At 49.2% G+C, this 24,962-nt stretch overlaps 6 protein-coding genes across 10 annotated transcripts; 3 read left to right on the plus strand and 3 right to left on the minus strand.

Annotated features, from left to right (window-relative positions):
* Positions 1 to 23: 23 nt before the first annotated feature.
* On the minus strand, positions 24 to 10,182 carry LOC133168957 (G-protein coupled receptor 135). 3 transcript variants are annotated; one of them, XM_061300704.1, is made up of 8 exons: positions 9,699 to 10,182; positions 8,615 to 8,931; positions 7,713 to 7,897; positions 4,005 to 4,097; positions 3,225 to 3,652; positions 2,348 to 2,883; positions 476 to 1,937; positions 24 to 362 (listed from the first exon to the last, which is right to left on the minus strand). In XM_061300704.1, exons 6-7 carry the CDS (start codon positions 2,452 to 2,454, stop codon positions 599 to 601), a joined length of 1,446 nt encoding a protein of 481 aa, XP_061156688.1. In that variant the 5' UTR covers positions 2,455 to 2,883; positions 3,225 to 3,652; positions 4,005 to 4,097; positions 7,713 to 7,897; positions 8,615 to 8,931; positions 9,699 to 10,182; the 3' UTR covers positions 24 to 362; positions 476 to 598. The 3 variants fall into 3 exon arrangements, with proteins under 3 accessions (XP_061156688.1, XP_061156689.1, XP_061156690.1); XM_061300705.1 differs by lacking the exons at positions 7,713 to 7,897; positions 8,615 to 8,931; positions 9,699 to 10,182 and adding an exon at positions 4,183 to 4,274; XM_061300706.1 differs by lacking the exons at positions 3,225 to 3,652; positions 7,713 to 7,897; positions 8,615 to 8,931; positions 9,699 to 10,182 and adding an exon at positions 4,183 to 4,274.
* Positions 4,321 to 7,281, plus strand: jkamp (jnk1/mapk8 associated membrane protein). Of its 2 annotated transcripts, XM_061300710.1 has the most exons (7): positions 4,321 to 4,475; positions 5,052 to 5,131; positions 5,524 to 5,678; positions 5,810 to 6,016; positions 6,224 to 6,405; positions 6,509 to 6,585; positions 6,816 to 7,281. In XM_061300710.1, exons 1-7 carry the CDS (start codon positions 4,469 to 4,471, stop codon positions 7,032 to 7,034), a joined length of 927 nt encoding a protein of 308 aa, XP_061156694.1. In that variant the 5' UTR covers positions 4,321 to 4,468; the 3' UTR covers positions 7,035 to 7,281. The 2 variants fall into 2 exon arrangements, with proteins under 2 accessions (XP_061156694.1, XP_061156695.1); XM_061300711.1 differs by lacking the exon at positions 5,052 to 5,131 and having other exon boundaries at positions 4,344 to 4,475.
* Positions 8,878 to 9,815, minus strand: fam241a (family with sequence similarity 241 member A). The gene is made up of 2 exons (XM_061301936.1): positions 9,699 to 9,815; positions 8,878 to 9,174 (listed from the first exon to the last, which is right to left on the minus strand). Exons 1-2 carry the CDS (start codon positions 9,813 to 9,815, stop codon positions 8,878 to 8,880), a joined length of 414 nt encoding a protein of 137 aa, XP_061157920.1.
* Positions 10,183 to 11,798: 1,616 nt separating the features above from the next.
* Positions 11,799 to 14,294, plus strand: lrit3b (leucine-rich repeat, immunoglobulin-like and transmembrane domains 3b). Its single transcript, XM_061301938.1, is given in 5 exon segments — positions 11,799 to 11,842; positions 12,102 to 12,476; positions 12,550 to 13,016; positions 13,079 to 13,138; positions 13,272 to 14,294. Coding segments are annotated over 5 exon segments (1,401 nt in total). The 3' UTR covers positions 13,727 to 14,294.
* An 87-nt stretch (positions 14,295 to 14,381) lies between these two features.
* enpep (glutamyl aminopeptidase) lies at positions 14,382 to 21,712 on the plus strand. Its single transcript, XM_061300687.1, has 20 exons — positions 14,382 to 15,171; positions 15,406 to 15,547; positions 15,827 to 15,961; positions 16,039 to 16,159; positions 16,252 to 16,406; positions 16,890 to 17,003; positions 17,081 to 17,215; positions 17,295 to 17,360; positions 17,425 to 17,490; positions 17,594 to 17,754; positions 17,949 to 18,031; positions 18,129 to 18,265; positions 18,341 to 18,396; positions 18,493 to 18,643; positions 18,966 to 19,039; positions 19,119 to 19,223; positions 19,337 to 19,510; positions 19,672 to 19,812; positions 21,097 to 21,178; positions 21,351 to 21,712. Exons 1-20 carry the CDS (start codon positions 14,525 to 14,527, stop codon positions 21,495 to 21,497), a joined length of 2,892 nt encoding a protein of 963 aa, XP_061156671.1. The 5' UTR covers positions 14,382 to 14,524; the 3' UTR covers positions 21,498 to 21,712.
* On the minus strand, positions 21,560 to 24,914 carry rrh (retinal pigment epithelium-derived rhodopsin homolog). Of its 2 annotated transcripts, none has more exons than XM_061300709.1 (7): positions 24,438 to 24,914; positions 23,513 to 23,703; positions 22,975 to 23,074; positions 22,686 to 22,839; positions 22,454 to 22,622; positions 22,194 to 22,372; positions 21,560 to 21,985 (listed from the first exon to the last, which is right to left on the minus strand). In XM_061300709.1, the coding sequence occupies exons 1-7, from the start codon at positions 24,469 to 24,471 to the stop codon at positions 21,880 to 21,882; spliced, it is 933 nt and encodes a 310-aa protein (XP_061156693.1). In that variant the 5' UTR covers positions 24,472 to 24,914; the 3' UTR covers positions 21,560 to 21,879. The 2 variants fall into 2 exon arrangements, with proteins under 2 accessions (XP_061156693.1, XP_061156692.1); XM_061300708.1 differs by having other exon boundaries at positions 23,961 to 24,914.
* Between the last annotated feature and the right edge of the window lie 48 nt (positions 24,915 to 24,962).

A 24,962-nucleotide genomic window follows, 5' to 3' on the forward strand; every position in this document is an offset into this window, starting at 1 on the left:
TGTAGCAAGCAACGTTTACAACCTTCTGAAAACGACAGTTTTATTGACAAAACATTCTGGGGCCTTAACCGTTAGCTCCAAGTGGAAGGAGAAAAGTTTGCTGGCAGGCAGAAAAGTATTTCTTTCTACTGGCTTATAGCAAGTAGTACGCCAGAGTTACTTTGTACCTGGCTGTCCCAGTGCCGGAGATCCTCGCCAGCAGAGCTCTCGTCATCCGCCGGCCACCACGGCGCCTCCGGCTGCTCTAGCACCTCCGACCGCTCCTTTCCAGCTGCCTGCCACCGACATCCATGCAGCTAGCAGACGGCTCCTCACCGTCTCTGTGAAGAGCTGCGGACTTCATCGCTCGTTGACACAAAATCCTAAGCAAAGGTCAAATACTTACTCTTTTTGTTCAATTGAGAAGAAAAAAGCGTTCAAATACAAAGCCAAAGCCATTGGAAGTAATGGGAGCATTTTACTGGAAGGCTCTTACCGGAACACGAAAGCGAAAGTCGGTCCATGGCAAAGAACACCCGTCTCAATTCAAATGCAAAAGCTTTCTTTGCAAAACAATCCAACATGCGTCAATCAAATGCCCCCACCACTTTTCGGAAGTTCATAGGCTTGTGTCAGCTGTGGTCATAATTGGGACACTGACAAAGTTGGGGAGTGTTGTGCTTTCTGACTTGGTATCCTTGCAGAAAAACACGGCACGGTTCTTACAGGCCCACATTGTACTCTCCCCCCTGGGTTCTTTTCCTGGACTTGAACTCGAGAGTCTGCTGCTGCTGCTGCTGCAGCTCCTGTTCTTATTATGAACTCCCACCCGAGTTACATAGCGGTGATCCCTTAACCTTTCCACTCGATTGAGTCCAATCTCTCGCTTCCGGATGCGGCTAGACAAGTACGCGGCTATGTATCGGCTCCGATAGCCGTCTTCTCGACCCCGTCCCAGCAACATGGCTATATTGGGGTTTCTCAAGGCATAGATCAGCGGGTTGACGGCTCCGTTTGTCCAGGCCAGCCAGATGGCGAGCGTGTCCATCACCGGGTTGAATGTGTAGTCCCCTAATGCGCTGATCAAGCCCATCAGACAATACGGACCCCAGCAGAAAATGATCAAAACAATCATAATGAGAACGGTGGTGGCGGTGCGCATCTCGCTATAGAATCGGAGCAAGTACGAATAGGTGGTCACCGGTCGCACGCGGATTTCAGAGAGACGAACCGTCTTGCAGATCTTGTAATGGCAGAAACACATGAGGGCAAAGGGCAGTAAAAAGCACACGGTGATGAGAGAAAGGCTATAGGCCGTGCCCAGACGCGAGGTCCCCGAATGGAAAACGTACATACAGTGGGAAAAACCTTCCCGGTGGACTCGCCTTGACTTTGGCGCAAAGACGTACCACGGAAGAGAGAAAACGATGGCCGTCAGCCACACGCCAATCAACAACTTTGCGGCTATCCGCCGCCCCATCTTAGCACGCGGCTGTCTGACGATGGCGCAGTAGCGGTCAAAGGAAATCAAAGTCATAGTCAGGGTGGAGATGATTCCAAAGCAGGTGTTGAAAAAGCCATTGGCCACGCAGAAACCTTCTCCAAACATCCAGACGCCGCCGTCCTTACTGAAGAGCGTGACAAAGGAGAAGGGCAGGCAGAGGACGGCCGCCAGGAAGTCGGACAGCGACAGAGACATGATGAAGGCGTTGGTTACCGTCCGCAGCTGCCGGTGCTTGACGATGACAATCAGGACCGCAAAGTTGCCCAGACTGGAGAGGAGGAAGATGAAGAGGAGAACCAGGGCCTGAGCTGCCACCAAAATGCCCATCAGGACTGCTGTGTGCGCGTTGGCTACTGATGCTGCCTCGTGGTTTCCTTGGACATTTTGGCTGCTCCGTAGGGTGGCCTCCTCTGAGGCGGTAGTCACCAGGTAACTGCTCACTGCGTAAACAAGCCTGAACGAGAAGAAGAAATCGGATAAGTCGCGTGTGTGTGTTTGAAAATAAAATGCACAGTCTGGCGGCTGTTCGGACTAGCGAGAAAACCACTCTTCTCATCTATGCCCTCTAGCGGCCAAAAAGAAACACTACGAGCTGGAAATGTCAACACATTGAGATTTCAATTTCCAAATACGCATCTCCGGCGAAAAACGATCGATCGAGGGATCACTATCAAAAAAAATTAACATTTTGGTATTGTGACAACACTACACTACCCTTTTCAAAACATGATGTTAAGATCACTAATAAAGCTACTGCAGTATTCATGCTGGGTGGGCCTTATCCTGTTGCTTGTGCCTTCATTATTCAAGTCATAGATACTGGAATGACCACAAATGAAAAAAAGACACAGTGGAAGGCTTTACCTTGATACGCGGGTGCTTGTGGTGCTGAAAACGACCATATCAGTGGTGGTGGCGGCGGCGGGGGCAGTGCTCCTGCTACCACTGCTTGCCCACGGAGGCGGTTCCATTGATGAGGCTCAAAAACTCAGTTTGTCCCTTCAAAGGTCACCACTAATGGCCATAGCTAAATTGCGGTCCTCTTCATACTTTGCTACTTTGGATGGATGGATGGATATGGATGGCAGGCAGGCAGACGGGCAGGCAGGCGGGCAGGCAGGCGGGCAGTCTTCCACTGTCCAGTGGTGAAGTCCGGAATCCTGACGTGACATCTGCATGGCTTCTTGCCTTACTCTGCCAATGTTCATTTCTGTTTTGCGATATCACATAAAAAGAGTCGAAGAGGACTGTTGACATAATGTCTTGTGTGCTCCACTAATTTAATCCGATCTTCTATGTCACGTGGGCTCCCCGTGGACCTCGAAAGATGAAGAGGTCATTGAATGAGGCTGGATTGATCCACAGTGTGCAGCTCCAGTAACTCACTTCATCTTGGGGTTCTGGTGATGGGAACAGCTTTAGATTTCTTTTGATATTCATTATTTATTTACATGACTTCAAATCGTTTAGCTTCATTTACATTTCGACCAGCAGTGTCAGAGACGGACGGAGCGGGGCAACATTTTGCCAAACGAATTTGTTAGCATTCACGTCAACAAACAAACAAACAACAAACAAACAAACAAACGTCGCCGAGGGTGAATATTTCAATATGCGAAAACAAGACACTTGCCGTCACAGCTAGAATAAGTCATTGATAAATTGTTTGATTTAGCACGAGCTGTCAGACGATATGCTTCATTTCCCATGCTCTCTTGAATCTAATGAGCTCACTAGTTACCTGACAACGTCAAAATATTCCATTTTATTGTGCGGTCTCCAGCTTCACCTCCTTCTCTGAATGCGTTGCGACCACAGCAGGGTGCAAACAATATAATGCAACAATTTAGCAAAACCCCATTTCTGAAAATTGCCCCAATAAACATCTATTGTCCATTCTGCGATAGTTCATGAATAGATCCATTTTCCGTGGACTGGTTTTTTCCTCCGGTGTTTCCAACGAAAATCGAGTGCTTATGGATAGATCCATTGGCTGCTGATTAATTGCAAATTCCAGCCAGCGGCCGCTTCACTGTCTCGGCCCTTCCCTTCCCTTCCTCCCTCCCCGGATTGGAGACGTCGCGTCGACGCCTTCTTTCTGAGCACACTGCATGGCATCCCTTGGTGACGTTGCCTGGGTTGTCATGGTAACATCTGCGTTCATCGTGTCTCGGGATGGAAATTGGCGTTGTAAATTTTGACAAGTTAAATGACGGAACATATAGTGGTTCCATTAGAAAAGGAAGGTTCAAAGCATTGAAAACGGCATCCACTGTGCAGTAATTCATTCAACAATGATGTCATCTCAGAAGCATCTTTGATATGGATGACTTGGAACGACCGTGCGAATGAAGTCAGGCACTGTGTTTCCAATCATGCGCTGTGTGTGACATTTATTTTGCCCCCCCCCCCCCTTTTTCTTTTTTTCGGCCGGAAAAAACGCCTTGAAAAAGTGCACAGTGGAGCGCCACCACAGCCACCACAGCCAGCCAGTCACCCAGCCAGTCAGTCAGCCACTCACCCAGCCAGTCAGTCACCCAGCCAGTCAGTCAGCCAGCCAGCCAGCCAGCGGCAGTGTTGCGCTCCATTGCGTAGAAGAAGCCTCGGTCATTCGCTGAAACGTAATGAAATGTTTTGCAAACAATACACTGACAATTTCAACTTCTGTCTCATTTTCATGTCTCACTCCAAATTCTAACCTTCTTCGAATATCGTATATGGACCGGCGCTTTGACGAAGTTCGGGAGTCCGCGCTTCATTTCATTTGCTTCCTCCACATGTAATATGGCGGAAACGTTGACGTTTCGCACAAAGGGGAAACTCGCTCATGGCAGTGCAGCGTTAGTGTCTTGGTGCAAATGCCTACGTACGTATTGCACGACGTGACGTTTGGCAGCGGCGGCCCGGTGGCTGAAAAGTGTTGACTCCGTTCTATTTTGAAAACGGACTAACTACCTCATCAACGGAGGCCTCCAATTGTTTGCAATGTTGGGTTAGTACCATTTATCAACACCAGTCAAAATGATATGCGTGACGTTTTGACGAGTTGAGTCTTCCTCAAATTCGAACGATAGCTGAGCAGGATCGCATGATCGCATGATCGCATGATCGCATCAAATACATCGAATTGGATTTAAGAGTACGTTCAGGCCATGTTCTCTATGGTCAAAGCAACGCGGCTATCAGAAGAATAGGACTGAAGATGTCAACGCGTTGTTGGTTTGGCCAAAGTGTTGCTTTGCGCTTAAGCCACACAATCGAAGGCATAGTACGTAGTCGTAACAATGGCATGTTCTGATTGACATTTGAACAGAAAATGTCGCATCATCCGAATTATCTAATCAGCACTACATTTGAAACGGCTATATTTGAAAGCCTTTTGTTAGCTCAGCACAGCTGATTTCTCCATTTGATGCTGCAACACGTTTCTGTTTCCTAAGTACACATTTCAAATCAATATGCGAACAATGTTGAATTCCGAATTGGTAATCAGTAACGTATGGTCATCTATCCATCCGTCCGTCCGTCCATCCATCCATCCATCCATGCATCCCTCCCTCCCTAACAGGTGTGGCCATGAGCGCAACGTGCCCAGGACTGTACTGTGGCAGAATAATGTTCAATGGGTCAGTGGAAAGAGACTGTGGTGTAAGTATAAACCTACTAAACAACGTAAAAATACAAACATTTATTGGAGGAAAAATTACCCACAGCGGGGATCGGCACGAGCCCCCCGTGATCTGGCGGGTGGGGATTTCCAAACACGCACCAAGGTGTGTGCATTGCATTTACGGATTCTGTAACGGACTCCGCAACATATCTGTTCCGCAATCAGTGTGAATTAGTCGTTACAACATGAGTGGGACTAATAAAGTTTTGTGGATTTGGTTAGGGGAATTTGGAGTGAGTTGTCCATTTTTGCACTCAACGATGGTGTGTGTGTGTGTGTGTGTGTGTGTGTGTGTGTTTTGTTCTGCAGTTTTGAATGACAACTTTGATGCAAGTAGTAAAAAAAGAATTTGTCTTTTGATGGACTGCAGGTTTGCCCTCGTGGAGAGCGGGCCAACCACCAAAAAGTGTGTGAACGTTGCACTGAGTCCCCTCAACTTTATGATTGGCTCTATCTGGGCTTCATGGCCATGCTACCTCTCGTCCTTCACTGGTTCTTCGTTGAGTGGTATTCCGGTAAGAAGAGGTGAGGAGGATGTATTGCAAAAGCTTCTCCAAACTATGAGCAAAGCAACAGTGGCCTGTGTCCATTGTCAGTCTTCCAGGTGATGGAAAGTGCTTTTTGCCTAGCTTAACAACACCATTTTGTGGCATCAGTTCCAGTGCTCTGCTGCAGCACGTCACAGCCTTGTTGGAGTGCAGCGCGTCTGCCGTGCTCACGTTGTTGGTCATGGAGCCCATAGGGACGCTGGGTATCAACTCGTGTCGAGTCCAGATGCTGTCGGACTGGTACACCATGCTGTATAATCCCAGCCCCGACTACATCAACACGTTACACTGCACCCAGGAGGCCGTCTACCCACTGTAAGGACTGCCGCATGTGTTATTAATAGTTTATCATACTAGCAGAAATGTGGGAATTTTTCAAGAAAGAAAGAAAGAAAGAAAGAAAGAAAGAAAGAAAGAAAGAAAGAAAGAAAGAAATGTGTGTGTGTGTGTGTGTGTGTGTAGGGAGGCAGTGTAGAAAAATCAATGTCAGACTGATTTCTTCTCAATGTTTCTCCTTGTCAGCTACACCATTGTGTTAATCTATTACGCCTTCTGCTTGGTGCTGATGATGATGCTGCGCCCCCTGTTGGTGAAAAAGATAGCGTGCGGTCTGGGCAAATCGGATCGATTTAAGAGCATCTACGCTGCTCTGTACTTCTTCCCCATCCTCACTGTGCTTCAGGCAGTGGGTGGGGGATTGCTCTGTGAGTACACGCTCTGCTCTGCTCTGCTCTGCTCTTTCTCACCTCACCACACCACACCACACCACTTTGTCTTCACTCGACGCTTTACATTTGGTTCTTTCAGACTACGCATTTCCCTACATGATACTTGTCCTGTCTCTCGTCACTTTGGCCGTGTACATGTCTGCTTCTGAGATACAGGTAAGACTATTCCACCTTCCTCCAATGTGTTCTTTCTATTTTGAAATGGACTAACTGGTTCTCTGTCCTCAACAACAGTTTGTATTGCGTGCATCCAAACACTGTTAAGCATTGGGAACACATCTGCTCGTCATTTTCCTTTTCCATCATCTTGTTTTGTTTTGGCCCAGTGAACTTTTCCAAATCATTTGGCCTTTACTCATGCCAGCCGCTTTTCCTTTCTCTGCCAGTCTTTTAAGAACCTGGTTACTAAGAAGAAGCGCTTGGTTGTCCTGTTCAGTCACTGGCTGCTCCACGCGTACGGCATCATCTCCATCTCACGGCTGGACAAGCTGGAGCAGGACCTGCCGCTGTTGGCCCTGGTGCCCGGGCCCGCTTTGTTCTACATCGCTACGGCGAAGTTCACAGAGCCGAGCCGCATTCTGTCGGAGGGAGGCAATGGACACTGAAGCTCCTAGTGACACTTTGAGCAGCGAGCAATGTGCATAGTCAGTGTGTCAGTTGTCGCTACTTCTTTTTTAGGGATCATTTCTTTGACGGATGCTCACTGTCACGCATGTCTCGGCCCTTTGCTGACGTACAAGTCAAGTGTAAATGATGTATATGTTTAACTGTACTCGACCTTGACTTTATGATGGTCGCTGGCAAGAGTCATCAGAAAGCTTTGTCCTTAATAAACCAAGGTATAAAAGTTCACTTGAAGCCAAGGAGTAATGTATTGTCAATTCTCCAACTTTGGACACTCTGGCTTCGTTCCCAGCTTGACTTCGGAGTGAAAATGGCTGACGATGAAGGCGTTGATGAACACTCGATTCTATTCTCTGCTTTCTGAGCTGTCGAAAAGACACCGAGGCGCCAGCCCCCCTGCGTGCACTGCTCACTGGCACAAACTGTTGACTGACAGATGCGGGAGCTCTGCAAACGTACACTTTCAGCGAGCTCTGCAAACGTACACACTTTCAGCGAGCTCTGCAAACGCACACACCTTCAGCGAGCTCTGCAAACGCACACACCTTCAGCGAGCTCTGCAAACGCACACACTTTCAGCCATCACCACAATCGACTCAACATGCTGCGGGCGCTCGAAACACACGCGCGACCAATCACAAGTCAAATGGGAAACTTACCAAGGGAAGAAAGTTGGCTGCGCGTGAAGCTCCAGACAGGACGCGAAGAGAGAGGAAAGCAGCAACACCGGCGGAAAGCGTGACGCCAACAGAAGCAACCAACACGAGCTGATAGTCCGATGCCCTCTAGCGGTCGGAGGAAACCTCTACACTTTTCAAAAAGGAACTTTATTAGTTCCTCTGCCCTGGAAGAATACAATCAGCAAGAGTGAACTTTAATGACCCATTGCACAAAGCAAGGTCCAAAGGACAGACAGTATTGCTTGGATAAGTCTGATGTGGAGGGGTGTGACTGAACAATGAGCTCATCTCAACCAAATCATATTTAAAGTTAAAGTCCCAATGCTCATTGTCACACACACATCTGGGTGTGGTGAAATTTGTCCTCTGCATTTAACCCATCCCCATGTGATTTGAATCCATCCCCTGGGGGAGAGGGGAGCAGTGAGCAGCAGCGGTGGGTACCGCCGCGCTCGGGAATCATTTGGTGATCTAACCCCCCAATTCCAAGCCTTAATGCTGCGTGCCAAGCAGGGAGGCAATGGGTCCCATTTTTATAGTCTTTGGTACGACCTGGCCGGCCAGGGTTTGAACCCACAACCTTCCAGTCTCAGGGCGGACACTCTAGCACTAGGCCACTGAGCCGGCCAACATATTTTGCTCTATGAACTTCCATTGTGCACATATTAGTTGTTCAAATGTGCTCAGACTGGATGTGATATTTTACAAGGAAGACTACAGCACTACAGTTGAACCCCGGCCGAATCTCTAGGCTATTTTGTTCAAGAAGATTTGTACCAACCGGAAAAGAATGGAGGACTGAGCCTTCTTATCTTGAAATTAAAAGAGTGTATTTGTTTTTTTGTATCAATTCCCCCCTTCCCAGATATACAGTAGATCACCTCAAAGTGCGAGCAATTGCAAAAAGGCCTCAAGAGTTGACACTGCGTAAGTCACCGTTGGTATCCGACACACGGATGCATATTTGGAAGAAAAAAAAAAAAAAGTTCTTTTGCATCTTGAAGAAGAAACAGCTTTATTCCTCCACTGATCGCTCCAAAGCCTCTATTAGTCAGCGTGGCAGCAGGGCCGGCGGATAAAAGGGTTTGGATCGGCCCATCGCGCAGTGTCGTCCAAAGGTGAAACGTGCAGAAGCATCCATTGATTACTCCTGGATGTAAATGATGATGATGCACAGAGATCCCACAAGTCCCAGTGCCTGAATGCCAAGGAACCACAGCAGTAGCCAGAAGATGACAATCAGCACCGGTTCGACTATTTTGTCCCCAAAGTACATCCGGCTGAACCCCATCTCTCGCAGACACTTATTGAACATCCCAAACAGCGTCCCCATGCGCACACACTCATCCAGCGTGGGCTCCCTGGTGCTGGGATCGTCCTCCAGCAGCCAACTCATGCCGGGATGACGCAGCGGTAGTGCTCGGCTCATACTCCCGTCAAGCTGCAAACAAATTCAAATGAGCAAGGACAAGACAAATTCAAATGAGCAAGACACAAGACACAAGACACAAGACAAGACACAAGACACAAGACACAAGACACAAGACACAAGACACAAGACACAAGACACAAGACACAAGACACAAGACACAAGACAAGAGCCAAGACAAGAGCCAAGACAAGAGCCAAGACAAGAGCCAAGACAAGAGCCAAGACAAGAGCCAAGACAAGAGCCAAGACAAGAGCCAAGACAAGGGCTTGTTTGAAACAATCTATGCTGCATCAGTGGCAACACAAAGAGGGCAGCCATGCCAAAAGAATTATTTCTACAAAAAATGCAGCCATTGTTAACGTTCTCTCTCCATTTGAAATGAATTCTCGATCCCAGTTTAGAGTGGAGTTGACAGTTAAAGTGAATACATTTCAACCGGAATAAATGTAAAGCACTATGAGGCGGGCGGGCGAGCGAGCGAGCGAGCGAGCGAATAAACAGCCAAGGCTAGCTTGTTAGCAAACTGGCTTTACCCGGTTCGGCTGCGGCTGTGCTGCCGTCTGTCTTGCGTCGAGCGAGGACTCGGTCAAGTCACGTCGATGATGCCAATCATGGGTGCACAATGCCACTGGGGACGTTGGCTGTGCCATGGATCAAAAACACGATTAGTCCCCTGCTGCACTTTTGGAACCTGCTAGGCGCATGTTGTGCTGCGCTCCAACTTCCGATGCATTCAAATGACGCTAAAAATGTCGGGATTCGCACTTGTCAATACGAATTCGAATCAAGCCTCTTCTCTTCTTGTAATCGGATCTCCAACTCAGCAAGGTTGACGGATGTTACAAGCCAGATATCGAATCGAGGCTATGTGCGAATATGACCGCAGTCATATGTTTTGTTGCACAGTCATAAGGCCGAGACGAGCAGGGAGCACGCAACTCTGGCGTTAAAGTGAGCGCTAAAGAGCTCGAGATTCCTACTATCAATTGAACTCACCGTCACGGCGCGCACTGCGCACTGTAAAACAACAACAACAACAAACAAACAAACACGTTTTGTTCAACGTGACGGAGCAATTTTCAGTATATGTTCATAACTTAATCTCCTTAGCTAGATACTCGACGATAGATGATGTACGTTTACTGAAAATACTTTAAAATACACGTGGAATTTGTTACATCTTTGTCCTTAGCACTCCCCCCAAAAGATGCCACATTGTTTACGAAGCCGAAAGCGCTCCATTGATAGATTTGACTAATTGCCTCGGTCTCGTCATCAATTGTTGTTGTGGCTCTAGTGTTTATTATTTGTGGTCCTTCAGGCTTTAAACTAGCCTTGCCACCCTAGCAGTGACGTGCGCTGAGGGTTGGGGTTGGTGAGGGAGGCACTGACACAGTCAGATTTACAAACGTACTGTATGACACTAAGGCACTGACTCACAAGACAGATTTACATGGATACATGGTTGTTATCCCATTCTGCACTGCACATTTAAACACACCACTGCAGTATTCTTACCTTTACTTGTAAATGAAGTCCATCCTTCTGGACGAAGATCTCGATGACAGGGAAAGCAATAAAGTCGATTTTTGGCAGCACAACCACAAAGCCAGTCTTTTTTAGAGTACCAATCCTTCTGAAACGAACGTGTTGTAGTCCGGCCCGTAGTTTGAATTAATCCTCGCAAATCTTCCCTTACTTATGCTTTGACTGAAAGTCACGTTTTGAATCATTTCTTATTTTCGAGATGATATCCTCCATTGCCAGGGAAAACAAAGCCAAATAGCAACGCATTAGCACCGAATGTTGTTGGTTGTTTTTCTTCTTCTTCATTTACTCTCGCATTTACCCGTGTCGTGAACTATTAGCCGGAGGCTCACTATCGCCCCATCTTCGCGGCAAAGGTACTGGCTGCCTCAAGGCTCGTATTTTCACCCGCTCGCTGACTGCAAGCAAGCACGCGCCGTTTGCACAGTGTGTGAGGGGTGCACACTTTCACACGCACGCCCTGAGCGGCACAACCTGTCACTGCCCCAGCCTCCATGATTCGCGTCTCCCGTTGTTATTTGAACAAGAAATACAGCTATCTTGACTATGAAAATGATCCAAATGTATAGGAAACACACCAAAATTGCATTAAAAGCATAGACCACAGGAGAGATATTATATTATGTTTTATTATATGATTCGTTTTTTAACAACTTATGGTGACAGCTGAGGAAACCATGTTGAGCCCTTTACTGCCCCTGGTGGCAAGGTGAGGCACTGCCTCACCTGCCTCCTATGAGTGCACGTCCCTGCACCCTAGGATTACAGAAGTGTAATCCCAGCTAATCTGGGATTCAGTTTCACTCCAAAGTGTAGATGGCAAACTCAGACTGGACAGGAAAGACAATATGGAGATACAAAGGGCCTGTGGAAGGACAATATTTCTCGAATGAAAGATGTATTTGCTGCTTTTCCTTCACGTCCTGCTATATCATTTGTCGGCGCTCGACTCCTGCCCACTTTTATGTGCCTGCGTTTATGGGACCAGAGAAAAACCAGACCTCAGGTTGAGTGGCACTTTTTTTGCTCCTTAGCTATATCTAGCCTTTTGTGGGTGTGCCTCGTGAAGAAAAATGGTTCACACGATGGTTGGCCGGGACCCGAGCTTTAAAAAGGAACAGAGATGGAGGTTGCTAATATTTAGCAGGAGGCTATGTATTACGCAAAGAAGGACGCCAGGCCAGGGCAGGCCAGGGCAGGCCAGGGCAGGCCAGGGCAGGCCAGGCCAGGCCAGGGCAGGCCAGGCCAGGCCAGGCCAGGCCAGGCCAGGCCAGGCCTGGTCTGGGCCTGGCACGGCTTGCTACGCCGCGGCACGCCACGCCGCGGCACGCCACGCCACGCCGCGCCTGCTTACATCCCAATGTAACGGGTCTGTTTTTGTACATCAGGTCGGTGCAATGCAGCGACTCTGGAATCTCAACCGTACCTCTGGATATCCCCGCTGACACGGTGAAACTTCGTCTGGAAAAGACCCTGATTAGCAGGGTGCCCAGAGCGGCTTTCTTCAACCTGTCAGAGCTGCTTTTCTTGTGGCTCACCTACAACTCCATCACCAGCATCCACCCCAGCAGCTTTGTGAACCTGAGAGCCCTGAGAGAGCTGCGTCTGGATGGCAATCTCCTCAGCGCCTTCCCTTGGGAGGGCCTGAGGGACATGCCTGGCCTTCAGACTCTGGGTCTTCACAATAACCGAATAGCCAGCCTTCCGTCTCACGCTGCCGTCTTTCTTCCCAATATCACCTACCTGGACCTATCCGGTAACAGGTGCGAGCAGACGCCGCCGCTCCCTCGGCTAACTGCTTCTTCTTAGCTCCATCCACTTTGCTCCTCTTTGCAGGCTGACGACGTTGTCGGCCCAAATGTTGGACCTTTGGTTCCCGCTTCTGGGCCAACGCGAGAAATCGGTGCCGAGACGGATTTTGGGTAGAAAGAGAATCTTACCGTGGGGTTTTGTTTCAACTTAGCCGTCAGCTAATCATAGTCCATTTTGCTGGCTGCTCACCCCAGGTCTCCATGACAATCCGTGGTTGTGCGACTGCCAGATCTCCCTGATGGCGTCATTGTCAATGTCCCCGGGGAGCCCCGTGGTTCTCATGGACCAGCTGCTCACGTGCAGCGCATCTCCGGGCGCTCCGTCCGGGATCCCGCTGTCCAAAGCCCAGCTGCCCCGCTGTAGCAGACCCTCCGTCCGGCCCGCAGCCGCTCGAGTGGTATCGCTGCTGGGAAGTCACGTCATTCTCCGCTGCGACGCTACCGGCTACCCCACGCCGACTTTGACGTGGCTCAAAACTTCCAACTATGCTGGTAAGGCTTCCAAACGGTCTCGCCCAAGCCGCCAGTCTAAAGCCGTGCCGTTCCCCTCTCAGGTTGCTGTCGACGGGACGTCGCGGATGACATCCGAGCAATCCCCAGCAGTTTGAAAAGTTGTAAGACGTATTTGCCCGTCCACTTTCATTTGTACAACCCGGCCAAAGCCGCGTACGTGGCTATTGTCACAAGCGCAACTGCATTCCCTTCCTACCACGTTGCTCCAATTTCCATCCCTTTGCTCAAAAAAAGCAGCCCATTCTGAGTCGGCCGGCTTTGCCGTTCTAGCCATGCAGGGATCCCCTGGAGTCGGCGTGCGCTGGTCCATCATCAGCTTGGACGACTTGGCGCTCAAGGATGCCGGCGAGTATCGCTGCCGAGCTCGCAACGTGGCGGGAATCTCGGAAGCTCCGGTTGAGCTGAAGGTGGTGGGAGCCGCGCGACTCTCCCGACTCCCGAGGAAGAAGTCCCGGAAGACTCCGCCCGAGCCCAAGTGGTCATCCAACGGCAGAAAGTTCAAACCGAATCAAAGTGCGTCTCTCCGGCCCAGGCTGAAAGACAAGCCGTTCCCCCGAGCAGCCACTCAAAAGAACCACACGCAGACATTTGCCGTCATTGTGTCCCAATCGGTTCCCGTTTACCACAAAAGGCGCCAAGCAATCTTCAGGAAAATTAGCCCAAAAAAACCCCGCGTCTATCGGACCTGACAATTCGACAGTCACTATGTCAAAGCCAAAAGTGTGACAATTGCTCGCCACGGGGACTTTCAGTCTAGTAGGAAACGCAATGTATGTCTTGACACGTGAAGACCTTGACAACAAAGCAGACTTTGAATTTGAAATCAGCTGGCATCCGCCCGAGCCCTAAGTGAGAAGGGGTGTGCGCACACAGGATGGACAGACACTCTTTGTGCCAAAACAAATAGTCGGGTGTCAGGGTGTCCAGCCTTCAAACAAGCAGAAGCAGGGGAATGGTGTCCAAATCTGCCGCTGGCTTCTGCGCTTCCACCCCGAATCACGGTCCAAGCACCATCAGTCAGCACGTTGTAACTTGTAAATGTCACTTTGGATTTGCCACCAATTTTGGCCAGGGACTGCAGATTGATCGGTGCTGAGACTTTTATGAGCATCTGTGGAAAAGACGACCAAATAATATTGCAGTAGGTGAGTCGGTCGCCGCAGCACGGCACAGCGCTGTCAGCACTCTCTTTTGGAATGTCTTCCTTCTGTTGATGATTGATTATGTGAAGCATGTCACAAGCGCAATAAAAGAGCAATAGAGTTCCGTTTGAAGGAGTCGACATTTGTTCTCCACACATGGATTTCAGCTTTGGCAGATTTACCAGAGGAGGCGTTTCTTAGCGAGCGCCACGACCAGAGTGTCTTGGCAGGCACGGAACGGCGCGGCACGGCACGCTGGGATTCTTTCCCTTCCCTCACTTGCCTCTCGCCAGCCACTCCTTAGAGGCCAGCCCCACATCTACAACTTGAACATTTGAGAGCGGGATGCCGAGCGGCGCCATGGATTTGGAGCTGGAGAAGCGGCGTTACTGTATCCGTGGCAAGCACGTGGTCATTATTTGTACCACGGTAGCCGTCTGCTCTTTGGCGCTGGGGCTCGGGGTGGGCCTCTCTCGCTCCGACACCACCGGCGCGCAGTCTACTCCGGCCCCTACGGCGGAGGCCACGTCGTCGTCGCCGCCGCCGCAACCCAGCGGGGGGCCCTGCCTGCCTTCCGCCGACAGCAGCGGCGATTGGAAGAATTTCCGTCTGCCCGACTTTGTCAAACCGCTCCATTACGACCTGCTGCTGGAACCGGACCTGCTCCACGATACTTACACGGGCACGGTGGATATCCGAGTGCAAGTGGACAGGCCCACCCGCCACCTGTGGCTCCACATCAGAGAGACCTTTGTCAGAGAGCAGCCCAGGCTGAAGCTGCTGGATGGCCAGGGAGGACACGAGGATGTGCCCGTGAAGCGTTGCTTCCAATATAAGCCGCAGGAGTACGTGGTGGTGGAGGCCAGCCGGGAGCTGCCCGTCACCGGCCCGGGGGAAGTCTACGTGCTCACTTTGGATTTCCAAGGCTGGCTCAACGGCTCTCTGGTGGGATTTTACAGAGTCCTGTACACAGATGAGGCAGGAGTCAGCAGGTACGTTTCGAAGCATCGTGGCAGGCACAAAGTCTTGGAAATGGCGGAAAAATGCGTAAGCTGTCTTGACCCTTTGCCTGCATGTGTTCTGTTAGACGGCTTGACCCTGTGCCTGCATGTATTCCATTAGAAAGATTGCCGCCACCCATCACGAGCCAAGGGACGCCCGCAAACGGTTTCCCTGCTCCAAGTGCATAAGCCGGCTTGACCGTTTGCCTGCCTGTATTCCATTAGAAAGATTGCCGCCACCGATCACGAGCCAACGGACGCCCGCAAATCGTTTCCCTGCTTTGACGAACCCAACAAAAAGGCCACCTATAAAATCTCCATCATTCACGACGCAACGTACGGCGCTCTGTCCAACATGCCGCTGGAGGTAGGCGCTCAAGTTCGACGGACAAAATGTGCCAACTATTTCTTTTGCGCGTTCCCAAAAAGCATCAAGCGTGTGCCATCAGCGAGCACGTGAAGCAATGCGCACGCGCAGGTTCTGTGTTGGCCAGTTGGCAGCGGGTGATCGTTCGCTTTCCGCTGGAGCCAGACGGCCAAGCAAGTAGTACATTTGAAAGAGGCCTGATTCCAACGTTCATCCCCTTTCATGCCTTCTTCCCTCCGGAATGAATTTTGCCGCTTACGATGATCCATTTCTGCTCAGAGCGCCCCTGAACCTCTGCCGGGCAATAGAATGAGGAGCTCGTTCCAGAAGTCCGTTCCAATGAGCACCTATTTAGTATGTTTTGCCGTGCACCAATTCGCTCATGTGGAAAGAAAATCTGCCCGAGGAATTCCAGTGAGTTCATTGACCGTTGTGGCGTTACACTTGACGGATTGGACTCCCTCCGGAATGCGTTTTCTTTGCCTTCCTAGTTGAGAATCTACACGCAGCCCAGTCAAGTGTCCACTGCAAGGTACGCAGCGGACACCACCAAAATCATTTTTGATTACTTTGAGGACTACTTCAATATGACCTACTCCCTCCCCAAATTGGGTAACATTTGTCGTGCGCGCGCCTGCCGTGCCGTGCCGTGCCGTGCCGTGCCGTGCAGTACGGATGTGGGAATGTGCGCTTGTGTTTTGTAGACAAGATAGCCATCCCTGACTTTGGCACCGGGGCAATGGAGAACTGGGGCCTCATCACCTACAGGGAGACCAACTTGCTGTACGATGCCAACCAATCGTCCTCCTACAATAAGCAGAGAGTTGCCAGCGTGATTGCCCACGAGCTGGTTCATCAGGTAAGCGAGCCGTGCTTGGTCTCAAACCGAGACCAAAGACACTCTGCTCTATTTGAGGCCTCCATTGACCAGAGTTCTCCACAAATGATTGGCATCTTTTGCTATTGTTGTGACTCCTCTTATCATCAAGGATTTGTTTGAGACGATGACAGACTCTATTCTTATCTTAGCTTTGAATATTGCTTGCTCAGATAAGCAGATAACTAGTCACGCTCCACGGTCCGTAAAAATTTATGGACTGAGCAGTCAGTTAAGAGAAGGACAAGGCCAATGTTTGTCCCCCCAGGGCTAAGGACGGGCAAATTTGTGCTTGTCAGGGTTGTGGACTCGGTCGGATTTTTGCACCGAGTCCGAGTCCGGCCTCTTGGCCATGAGTCCGAGTCCGAGCACTGCTTGTTTGCTTGCTTGCTTGCTTGTTTGCTTGCTTGCTTCCTTGCTAACGTCGAATAAAGAACATGAGTTTGGAGAAATGTCTGATTGCAGTGGTTTGGAAATATTGTGACGATGGATTGGTGGGATGATCTGTGGCTCAACGAAGGCTTTGCCAGTTTTTTCGAGTACATCGGCGTGGAGGAAGCAGAGCCTAGCTGGGGCATGGTAACCGGGCAGCCAAACCCAAAATGAAAAAGGCCACTTTTAAGAGCTCAATGCACTGAGTGCTGTCTCCTACACAGCGGGACATTATGATCATCAGCGACGTGCTTCCCGTCATGGTGAACGACGCCCTCCTGTCCTCCCACCCGATTATTGTCGAGGTGGCGTCCCCCGCGGAAATCACCTCTGTCTTTGACGCCATCTCATACAGCAAGGTCCGAGCAAGGAAAAGCGTTGCATCACCTTGAAGATGGCGCCATCCGCCGCTTTTCTTTCTTTCTTTCTTTTCCTTAGGGAGCATCGATTCTCCGCATGCTGGAGGACTGGATGGGGAAAGAGAAGTTCAGGGCTGGCTGTCAGGTTAGGCCCGGACCTTTGTCAAATTCAATGTTGAATCTGACCGAAGCTTTGTGTGTCTTTGCAGAAATATTTAAAAGATTACTACTTCAAGAATGCAAAAACCAGCAACTTTTGGGCATCTTTGGCAGATGTGCGTCGAGTCCCTCCGTCTCGGTCGCTCGAACCCCATCCATCCATCCATCCATCCATCCATCCATCCCACGGTTAAGCAAAGGACATTTTGCTCCGGATAGGTGAGCGGCTTGCCGGTCGGAGAGGTCATGGACACGTGGACCAAGCAGATGGGTTATCCGGTGCTGGACCTGACACAGGTGGCAGAGGTGGCCAAATTGAGCCAAAAACGTTTCCTCCTGGACCCTAACGCCGACGCTAGCCAACCGCCTTCGCCCCTCGGGTAAGAAAAACACACACAACAATGGTCAACTTGGGTCAGGGAGAGAAAGAGGATGTCCAATCACAACAATGTCAAACATGCTCATTCCCAGAGCCTGGACGTCAAGTCTCTTGTTCTGAATGGGGAAGATGGAGACTAGACTTTGACTAGAGGCAATAGGTAGTATCTCATTTGTGGCTATTTTCCCCCCACAGATACAAATGGACGATACCCATCAAGTGGCACTCTGTGAAGAGCAATAAGAACGTGACGGCCATGTTCTACAGGAGTAGCGCAGGTAGCTTGCTGTCTTTCCCTCATTCCTCATCATTCCTACAGTTTGGGAAGCAACGTTTCAATTCACCCAAAGGTTTGTTTCGGCTGATGTTTTCCAGAACTCGTTCTAAAGGACTACTCGCCTTCAGTCGACGGCCTGTTGAAGATCAACAACCATCATATGGGATTCTACCGAGTCAACCACGAAGATCGGATGTGGAACGAGATTAGCCGTCAACTCCAAACCAACCACTTGGTACACTGGGACTCCGCTCGGACCGTTTGTGACCACTTGTGGCTTTTGTGCCAACTTTTCTTGGTTCTCAAACAGGAGTTTGACGCAGCTGATCGCACAAGCTACATTGACGATGTGTTTGCGCTAGCAAGGTCAAGTAGGAGACAAAACAATACGCCAGCGACACCTTGACGATACGTATTTCAAGGGCATACAGAGTCGAATGTTGATTTGAACTGATTGTTCAGGGCAGACTTGATGGATTATGGCCACGCCTTCAATCTCACCATGTATCTCCCAAATGAGAGGGACTACATCGTATGGCAACGGGTGGCCGCCTCCATTGCCTACGTTCGGGACATGCTGGCAGACAATCCTGCTCTCTATCCAAAGTTTCAGGTAGGTCCTTTTGATCTCATTTGGCCGAGAAGAGCAAAAGCTTGATTGACGTGGCAAGTAATAATGATAATAATAATTCATTCCATTTGGATAGCGCTTTTCAAAAACCCAAAGACGCTTAAAGTGGGGTGGGAGCCTTTGTAATAGTAATTGCAATCAACAACAAATGGGAAGACCCGAAAGTCATCGGTGACAATAACGCCACGCGTGGCTTTTCACCAACGTACGGGCAGCATGGACAAATCAAACGTTACATACTGTAGAGCGGCTCTCGCACGTTTACTGTTCCCATCCTGACTGACGCTCATGTTTGTCCCCGCAGAAACTGTTCCGTCATCATGTCAAAAACATCTCATCTCGTCTTGGATGGAAAGATGAGGGAACACAGGCAGAGAGGTTTGGCAAGCTCAGTGTTTTTGTGTTTGTTTGCTTTTGATGCACCGAGTCATTGATGTCGGCTTGCTATTTGTCTCAGGTTACTGCGGGAGACTGTGCTCGGCATTGCTTGTCAAATGGGAGATCAGGAGACGCTCAACAACGCATCCGACATTTTTGACCGATGGATCGATGGAAGTCTCAGGTTTGTCATTCTTTTCATTTCCAACGTGTTGACATGCTGCGGTCGCGACATTGTGACCCCCCGTATCGATCTGTTCAGTTTGTCGCGACTAAAAAGGGGATTTGATTTTCCAGCAACGTCGCCGTGAACCTGAGGTTGCTCGTCTATCGTTACGGCATGAAGAATTCTGGCAACGAAGCAAAGTGGAACATCATGTTTGAGCGCTATCAAAACACCTCCTTGGCTCAGGAGAAGGACAAGTTGCTGTATGGGCTGGCGTCGGTTCAGGACATAACGCTTCTTTGGAGGTAAGAGAAATAGTATCGTCCACAACAAATGCAAGGCAATGCGAGGCAATGCGAGGCAATGCAATGCAAGCCAAAGCAAAGCCAAAGCAAAGCCAAAGCAAAGCCAAAGCAAAGCCAAAGCAAAGCCAAAGCAAAGAACAGCCATTCTTTTCAACAAACAGGCTCCTGGAAGCCTCCAAAGACCAGAATGTGGTGAGGAGCCAGGATCTGTTTACTCTGGTGACATACGTGTCCTACAACCCAGTGGGTCAGAGCATGGCCTGGGACTGGGCCACCCTCAACTGGCAATACCTTGTTAACAGGTCAGTATCGGCACGTAGCATCAAAAGCCCAAGCCAACTTATTGTTTAGATTTGCGACGACACAATCTTACATTTTAGCGGCACCATTTTTTATTGGCTGTGTACAATGCCAACGGCCTTCTATTTATCTCTCCATGACCTCAACATTTGGCAGCAAAATAACGTCCTTCATCCGCCGAGCGGGATGCAGTAAACCTTGGCTAGATAAGAAAAAGTGTTAAACAGTAACAGTTCACACCACCAATGCACATTGCTCATAAAGATTAAAAGTGGACAAGTCAGTGTTGACAAGTGATAAAAGACTCACCAGAATGGTTTCATTGTTCCAGAAAAAGCCATACTAGATGCTCATTTGCATTTGTGCTCCTTTTCCTCTGAATATGCTGTTGTACACAAGAAGCCAAGGATCAGGTGATCAGGTGACATTTCATTGCACAGCGCACAATAGCCCACAAACGTATGGAGCAGCTTGAAGGGAAGGGAAGGGAAGGGAAGGGAAGGGAAGGGAAGGGAAGGGAAGGGAAGGGAAGGGAAGGGAAGGGAAGGGAAGGGAAGGGAAGGGAAGGGAAGGGAAGGGAAGGGAAGGGAAGGGAAGGGAAGGGAAGGGAAGGGAAGGGAAGGGAAGGGAAGGGAAGGGAAGGGAAGGGAAGGGAAGGGAAGGGAAGGGAAGGGAAGGGAAGGGAAGGGAAGGGAAGGGAAGGGAAGGGAAGGGAAGGGAAGGGAAGGGAAGGGAAGGGAAGGGAAGGGAAGGGAAGGGAAGGGAAGGGAAGGGAAGGGAAGGGAAGGGAAGGGAAGGGAAGGGAAGGGAAGGGAAGGGAAGGGAAGGGAAGGGAAGGGAAGGGAAGGGAAGGGAAGGGAAGGGAAGGGAAGGGAAGGGAAGGGAAGGGAAGGGAAGGGAAGGGAAGGGAAGGGAAGGGAAGGGAAGGGAAGGGAAGGGAAGGGAAGGGAAGGGAAGGGAAGGGAAGGGAAGGGAAGGGAAGGGAAGGGAAGGGAAGGGAAGGGAAGGGAAGGGAAGGGAAGGGAAGGGAAGGGAAGGGAAGGGAAGGGAAGGGAAGGGAAGGGAAGGGAAGGGAAGGTGGCTAGGAGAACAAAGACACAGGCAGGCATCAGGCAGGGTTGGAATGCAGCAGGTATGTAACAAGCGGGAGCAGGTGATGGCACGGGCCGAGGGAGGCCAAGTTGGCCGCCTGCAGCACGGCCGCGGGACACTCGTTACGCTTGTTATCAAACCGCTCTTGTGAGCACGTGACCTGTATTCTGGTGATGAGCCATTTTCTTCTCCAGATACACCATCAACGATAGGAACCTCGGCCGCCTTTTGAATCGCATCTCCGCCGATTACAACACAGAGCTACAACTGTGGAAGGTTAGGAATGTTTGCAACAGCAACAAATGCAGCTACATTGCTTTGGACTAGAAGGCTTTGACTTTTTTTCCCCTCAAACAAATCAAACGTCAAATTTGCTCCATGAGCCAGTTCATGGAACAGAAGCAGGGACAGACTGTGAGTGTGTGTGTGCCTGTGGTCGCTCTTGCAGATGGAGCATTTCTTCCGTCTGAATCCCAACGCTGGTGCTGGGGAGATGCCGAGGCAGCAGGCGCTGGAAACGGTCAAAAACAACATCCGGTGGATCCAGACCAATGAGGAGGAGATTACAGCGTGGCTCTATAGCAATGTTGACTAACTCAGTGACACATTTCAGAGAAGTCAACATCTTTTGAAAATTCAATGAAAAAATCCAGATGATTTCAGACCATCATTTATGCAGCATGATTTTGAATTCACAGGTTCTTTGTCTGTATTTATGTCCAGAGAGTGATGAAAATGACAAATGACATGGGTCCATGTTTCTCTGGAGTGCAAGTGCCATCCAAAATAATCATGACATTGTCACACTTGCTTGCCTGGTCTGGTTTGGTCTGTCCAAAGTTTACACCCGCTCTCTAATTTCAACAGTAGTAATCACCGATAGTGACTCATCCTGTGCCACTGATACATTTCACTAGTCATGCCCTAAACTGGATTTCGGCTCTACCACGTTGTGAAGCGGTCCTGAAGCAGCCATCTCACTGAGCCAGATGTTGTTGAGAACTTGTCATAGGAACCTGAGTATTGATGGTGATTCTTTGTCTGGTTTGACAGCGGATCATGCCAACGATGGCTCTTCGGAACCTGCGTGGAGGGAGGGAGGGAGGGAGGGAGGGAGGGAGGGAGGGAGGGAGGAAGGAAGGAAGGAAGGAAGGAAGGAAGGAAGGAAGGAAGGAAGGAAGGAAGGAAGGAAGGAAGGAAGGAAGGAAGGAAGGAAGGACGGAAGGAAGGAAGCTCAAGTTAACTAACCCCCATTGGTGGAAAAAAGGCACATCATGGAGGGAAAACTTACTTTTTGTTAGCAATGACATAAATGCAGGGATTGTAAAAGGTGGAGGACTTGGCAAAGAGAGGCGCGATGATCGCCATGGGTGCGGGAATTGTTCTGGGCTCACCAAAAGATGCCCAAAGACACACCACGGAGTACGGAGACCAGGCCACAAGGAACATTACGATCATCACGATAGACATCTGCAACGTGACACAAATGACGCGCATGTGATGAAAACTTTTTCGGATTACACACAGCAAGAAGAGCAATCGTCTTTCAACCTTTGTGACATCCATCTGATCCGACCAATCGACATTCATATTGTCTAGGCGGTCGCTCGCTTTGTATCTGCTGACTGTGGCAGACACGTTGTAATAGCAGTACAACATGACGGACAGCGGGAGCACAAAGTTGACAGCAATCACCGTCATGGTGTAAGAAACGAAGGATCTGTGGAGCAAAAACACAAAGTGGTTGTACGGCTGGGAGGAAATAATCATGCAAACAACTCACGCGTCATTGTGCCGCCAATTAATGGTGCATGTAGCTCCAGTTGGATCTGGGGCATAGCCAGCCCAGCCCACGATAGGCATGATGGACCAGAACAAAGCATTAAGCCACGCCGCCAGGATAAGGAGATTGTACGAACGCACTGTCATTTTCTGCCCTGAAGACACAAAGGCGAGATGATTGCTTGCTTGTGATTGATCGATCGATTGCGTCTACTTCTCGGCCGGCGACGCATAGTCTGTGGGCTTTCGCAAAAAGTACTCGCTCACACTGAAAATGTAGCGGTTGGTACCTATGTCCGGCCTGCAAATTGTGAGGTATCGGTCGATGGCCACCACAGTCAACAGGCCGATGCTAGCCATGCCAAAGAAAATGTTGAGAGCTGCATAAATCTGAAAACAAACACAATTGGATCAGGCAGGCTATGACCTCCATGCTTGTTTTTGTACGAGGATAAACTGGAATTGTAGGCGACATTGGCTTTTTTCAGACAAACAGACGCGGACAATTATTGAGAGGCACTGCCTTACAGTATAATGAAGCGGCTTGCCCCAGCTAGATGGATGAGTATTAGGTGCCCGAACGGAACAAAGAGAGAGGAAAAGAAAAACAAAAATCTCATGCGACTCAAGATAATGAAATGATGACTGGTACAGTAATACAATAATCACGGATAACTTTTTCGATATTACTCGCTTGGTTTTGAGAAATGAGTTAACGGTTAAGCGGACACAGTTGTTTTTGTCTTTTTTAACAGACAGAAGGAGTCACAGAAGTCACGTCAGCATCTACAATATGTATGTACGTGTGTGTGTGTGTGTGCCACCCACCTGACAACCAGTGTAGCCAAATTTCCAGCTTCCATGGATATCAGAGGCAGCCGACATGGGGTACCCAATGCCTGCTACTCCAATGTCAGTAAATGCCAGGTTGATGATAATAAAGTTGGTAGCAGTGCGGAGCTCTTTAAACTTCACAAACATTAGAAGGACGACAATGTTGCTCAACAGACTGATGATGCCTGGAAAGAGGAACGATGAAAAGATACATTGCATTTCATTGCCTTCGCTGACATTGAAGCCTATATTCAGTTCACTCTACTATTATGATATCGCTATGATTTGCCTTAGTGTTGCATGACGTAAAGCAGAAAACACAAGTTTGGGAAAAAAAAAAAATGACTGAAGATCATCATTTCATCAATCCCACAAAACATGAACAAGAGTATGAAGAATATACATGCCAAAAGTCCTAAAGTCCATACTAAAGTGTTTGTACCTGCAGTTATGAGATATGCGGCCACTATATTGTGCTCCAGCTGGGAAAAAGAACTTTTTCCTCCATAAGGTGTGTCATTTGAGGCATTGAGCCCAGAGTCAATTCCCATTCCAGGAAATGTCACTCACAAAGTAAGGTAAGAACAGAAAAAAAGAAAATACACTTATGAAGAGGTCTCCAAATTCCAGAAGGTTGCTCAAATCTGCTAGTTGTATTGTCATGAGGGGAGGTGCGTGTACAAGGATGAGGATTAGTACATGCCACGGTTCCCTAGTTGCCAAGTAACGCTCGGCAATTTGTTCCAATCACGGGCGGCAGGGTTCCGCTTGAGACGATTACGGCTCACGTGGAATTTTCTTGCAAATCAGGCCTTAGTCACAAAGCTTGACACAAATGCCCAAAACGTGTTCAAGGTACACAGCACAAAATAACAATGGTACAGATGCGGAAAAGGAAAACAAATGCATATATACTGGCCTTCTTTTGGTGTAAAGGTCTTCTTTCCTGACATCTGGATTTCCCCCCCCCCCCCCCCTCATTTTCGTGTTTTGCCTGATTTGATCGTATTAAATGCCGGTTGCTGCTTTCACACTTTTGTTTATTATGTGTCAGCGTGTTGAATTTGAACTGCTGTAACTCAACTGTAAGAAGAAAAAAATTGTTTACTTTAGATATGATTTGAAAATGGTAAAGATTGGTTCTGTCTGTTTGTGTAGAGCTATTGCCATTTAATAATATACTGAACGTTTTCTAGCCAATTCGATGCTTTCCCAAGTACACAGTAAGACACCTACATCTCTGACAACAAAACAAGTGGCGTGAAAATCAGTTGTTTTCAAGTTATTTTAAAGTGCGCGCTCTATAGAATGCAGGAGGGGGGGGGGGCTGGACTAACTCTGCCCCAAGATGGCCGCTCCGTAGCCACGTTGCTACAGCGCGCACAAGCCATTGAGTGTCTTGTGCTCTTCAGCTATGCTATGGTTTCCGTTGGCTTCCATCGTC

The sequence above is a fragment of the Syngnathus typhle genome, linkage group LG16, assembly GCF_033458585.1.
Source record: "Syngnathus typhle isolate RoL2023-S1 ecotype Sweden linkage group LG16, RoL_Styp_1.0, whole genome shotgun sequence".
NCBI lineage: Eukaryota > Metazoa > Chordata > Actinopteri > Syngnathiformes > Syngnathidae > Syngnathus > Syngnathus typhle.

What these genes read in the sequence shown, in the direction of transcription:
- enpep (XM_061300687.1), top strand. Translation starts at nt 14,525, where the DNA reads ATGCCGAGCGGCGCCATGGATTTGGAGCTGGAGAAGCGGCGTTACTGT. An exon ending in CAGAGCCTAGCTGGGGCATG is followed by an intron (nt 17,004 to 17,080) that starts GTAACCGGGCAG and finishes TCTCCTACACAG; the next exon opens with CGGGACATTATGATCATCAG. An exon ending in GTTCTACAGGAGTAGCGCAG is followed by an intron (nt 18,032 to 18,128) that starts GTAGCTTGCTGT and finishes GATGTTTTCCAG; the next exon opens with AACTCGTTCTAAAGGACTAC.
- fam241a (XM_061301936.1), bottom strand. Translation starts at nt 9,815, where the DNA reads ATGGCACAGCCAACGTCCCCAGTGGCATTGTGCACCCATGATTGGCAT. An exon ending in CACAGCCGCAGCCGAACCGG is followed by an intron (nt 9,175 to 9,698) that starts GTAAAGCCAGTT and finishes ATTTGTTTGCAG; the next exon opens with CTTGACGGGAGTATGAGCCG.
- rrh (XM_061300708.1), bottom strand. Translation starts at nt 24,069, where the DNA reads ATGGGAATTGACTCTGGGCTCAATGCCTCAAATGACACACCTTATGGA. An exon ending in AATTTGCAGGCCGGACATAG is followed by an intron (nt 22,840 to 22,974) that starts GTACCAACCGCT and finishes TTGTGTCTTCAG; the next exon opens with GGCAGAAAATGACAGTGCGT. An exon ending in ATCAGATGGATGTCACAAAG is followed by an intron (nt 22,373 to 22,453) that starts GTTGAAAGACGA and finishes GTCACGTTGCAG; the next exon opens with ATGTCTATCGTGATGATCGT.
- jkamp (XM_061300710.1), top strand. An exon ending in CAGGAGGCCGTCTACCCACT is followed by an intron (nt 6,017 to 6,223) that starts GTAAGGACTGCC and finishes TCTCCTTGTCAG; the next exon opens with CTACACCATTGTGTTAATCT. An exon ending in TGTCTGCTTCTGAGATACAG is followed by an intron (nt 6,586 to 6,815) that starts GTAAGACTATTC and finishes TTTCTCTGCCAG; the next exon opens with TCTTTTAAGAACCTGGTTAC.
- LOC133168957 (XM_061300704.1), bottom strand. Translation starts at nt 2,454, where the DNA reads ATGGAACCGCCTCCGTGGGCAAGCAGTGGTAGCAGGAGCACTGCCCCC. An exon ending in ACAAGCACCCGCGTATCAAG is followed by an intron (nt 1,938 to 2,347) that starts GTAAAGCCTTCC and finishes CTTCTCGTTCAG; the next exon opens with GCTTGTTTACGCAGTGAGCA.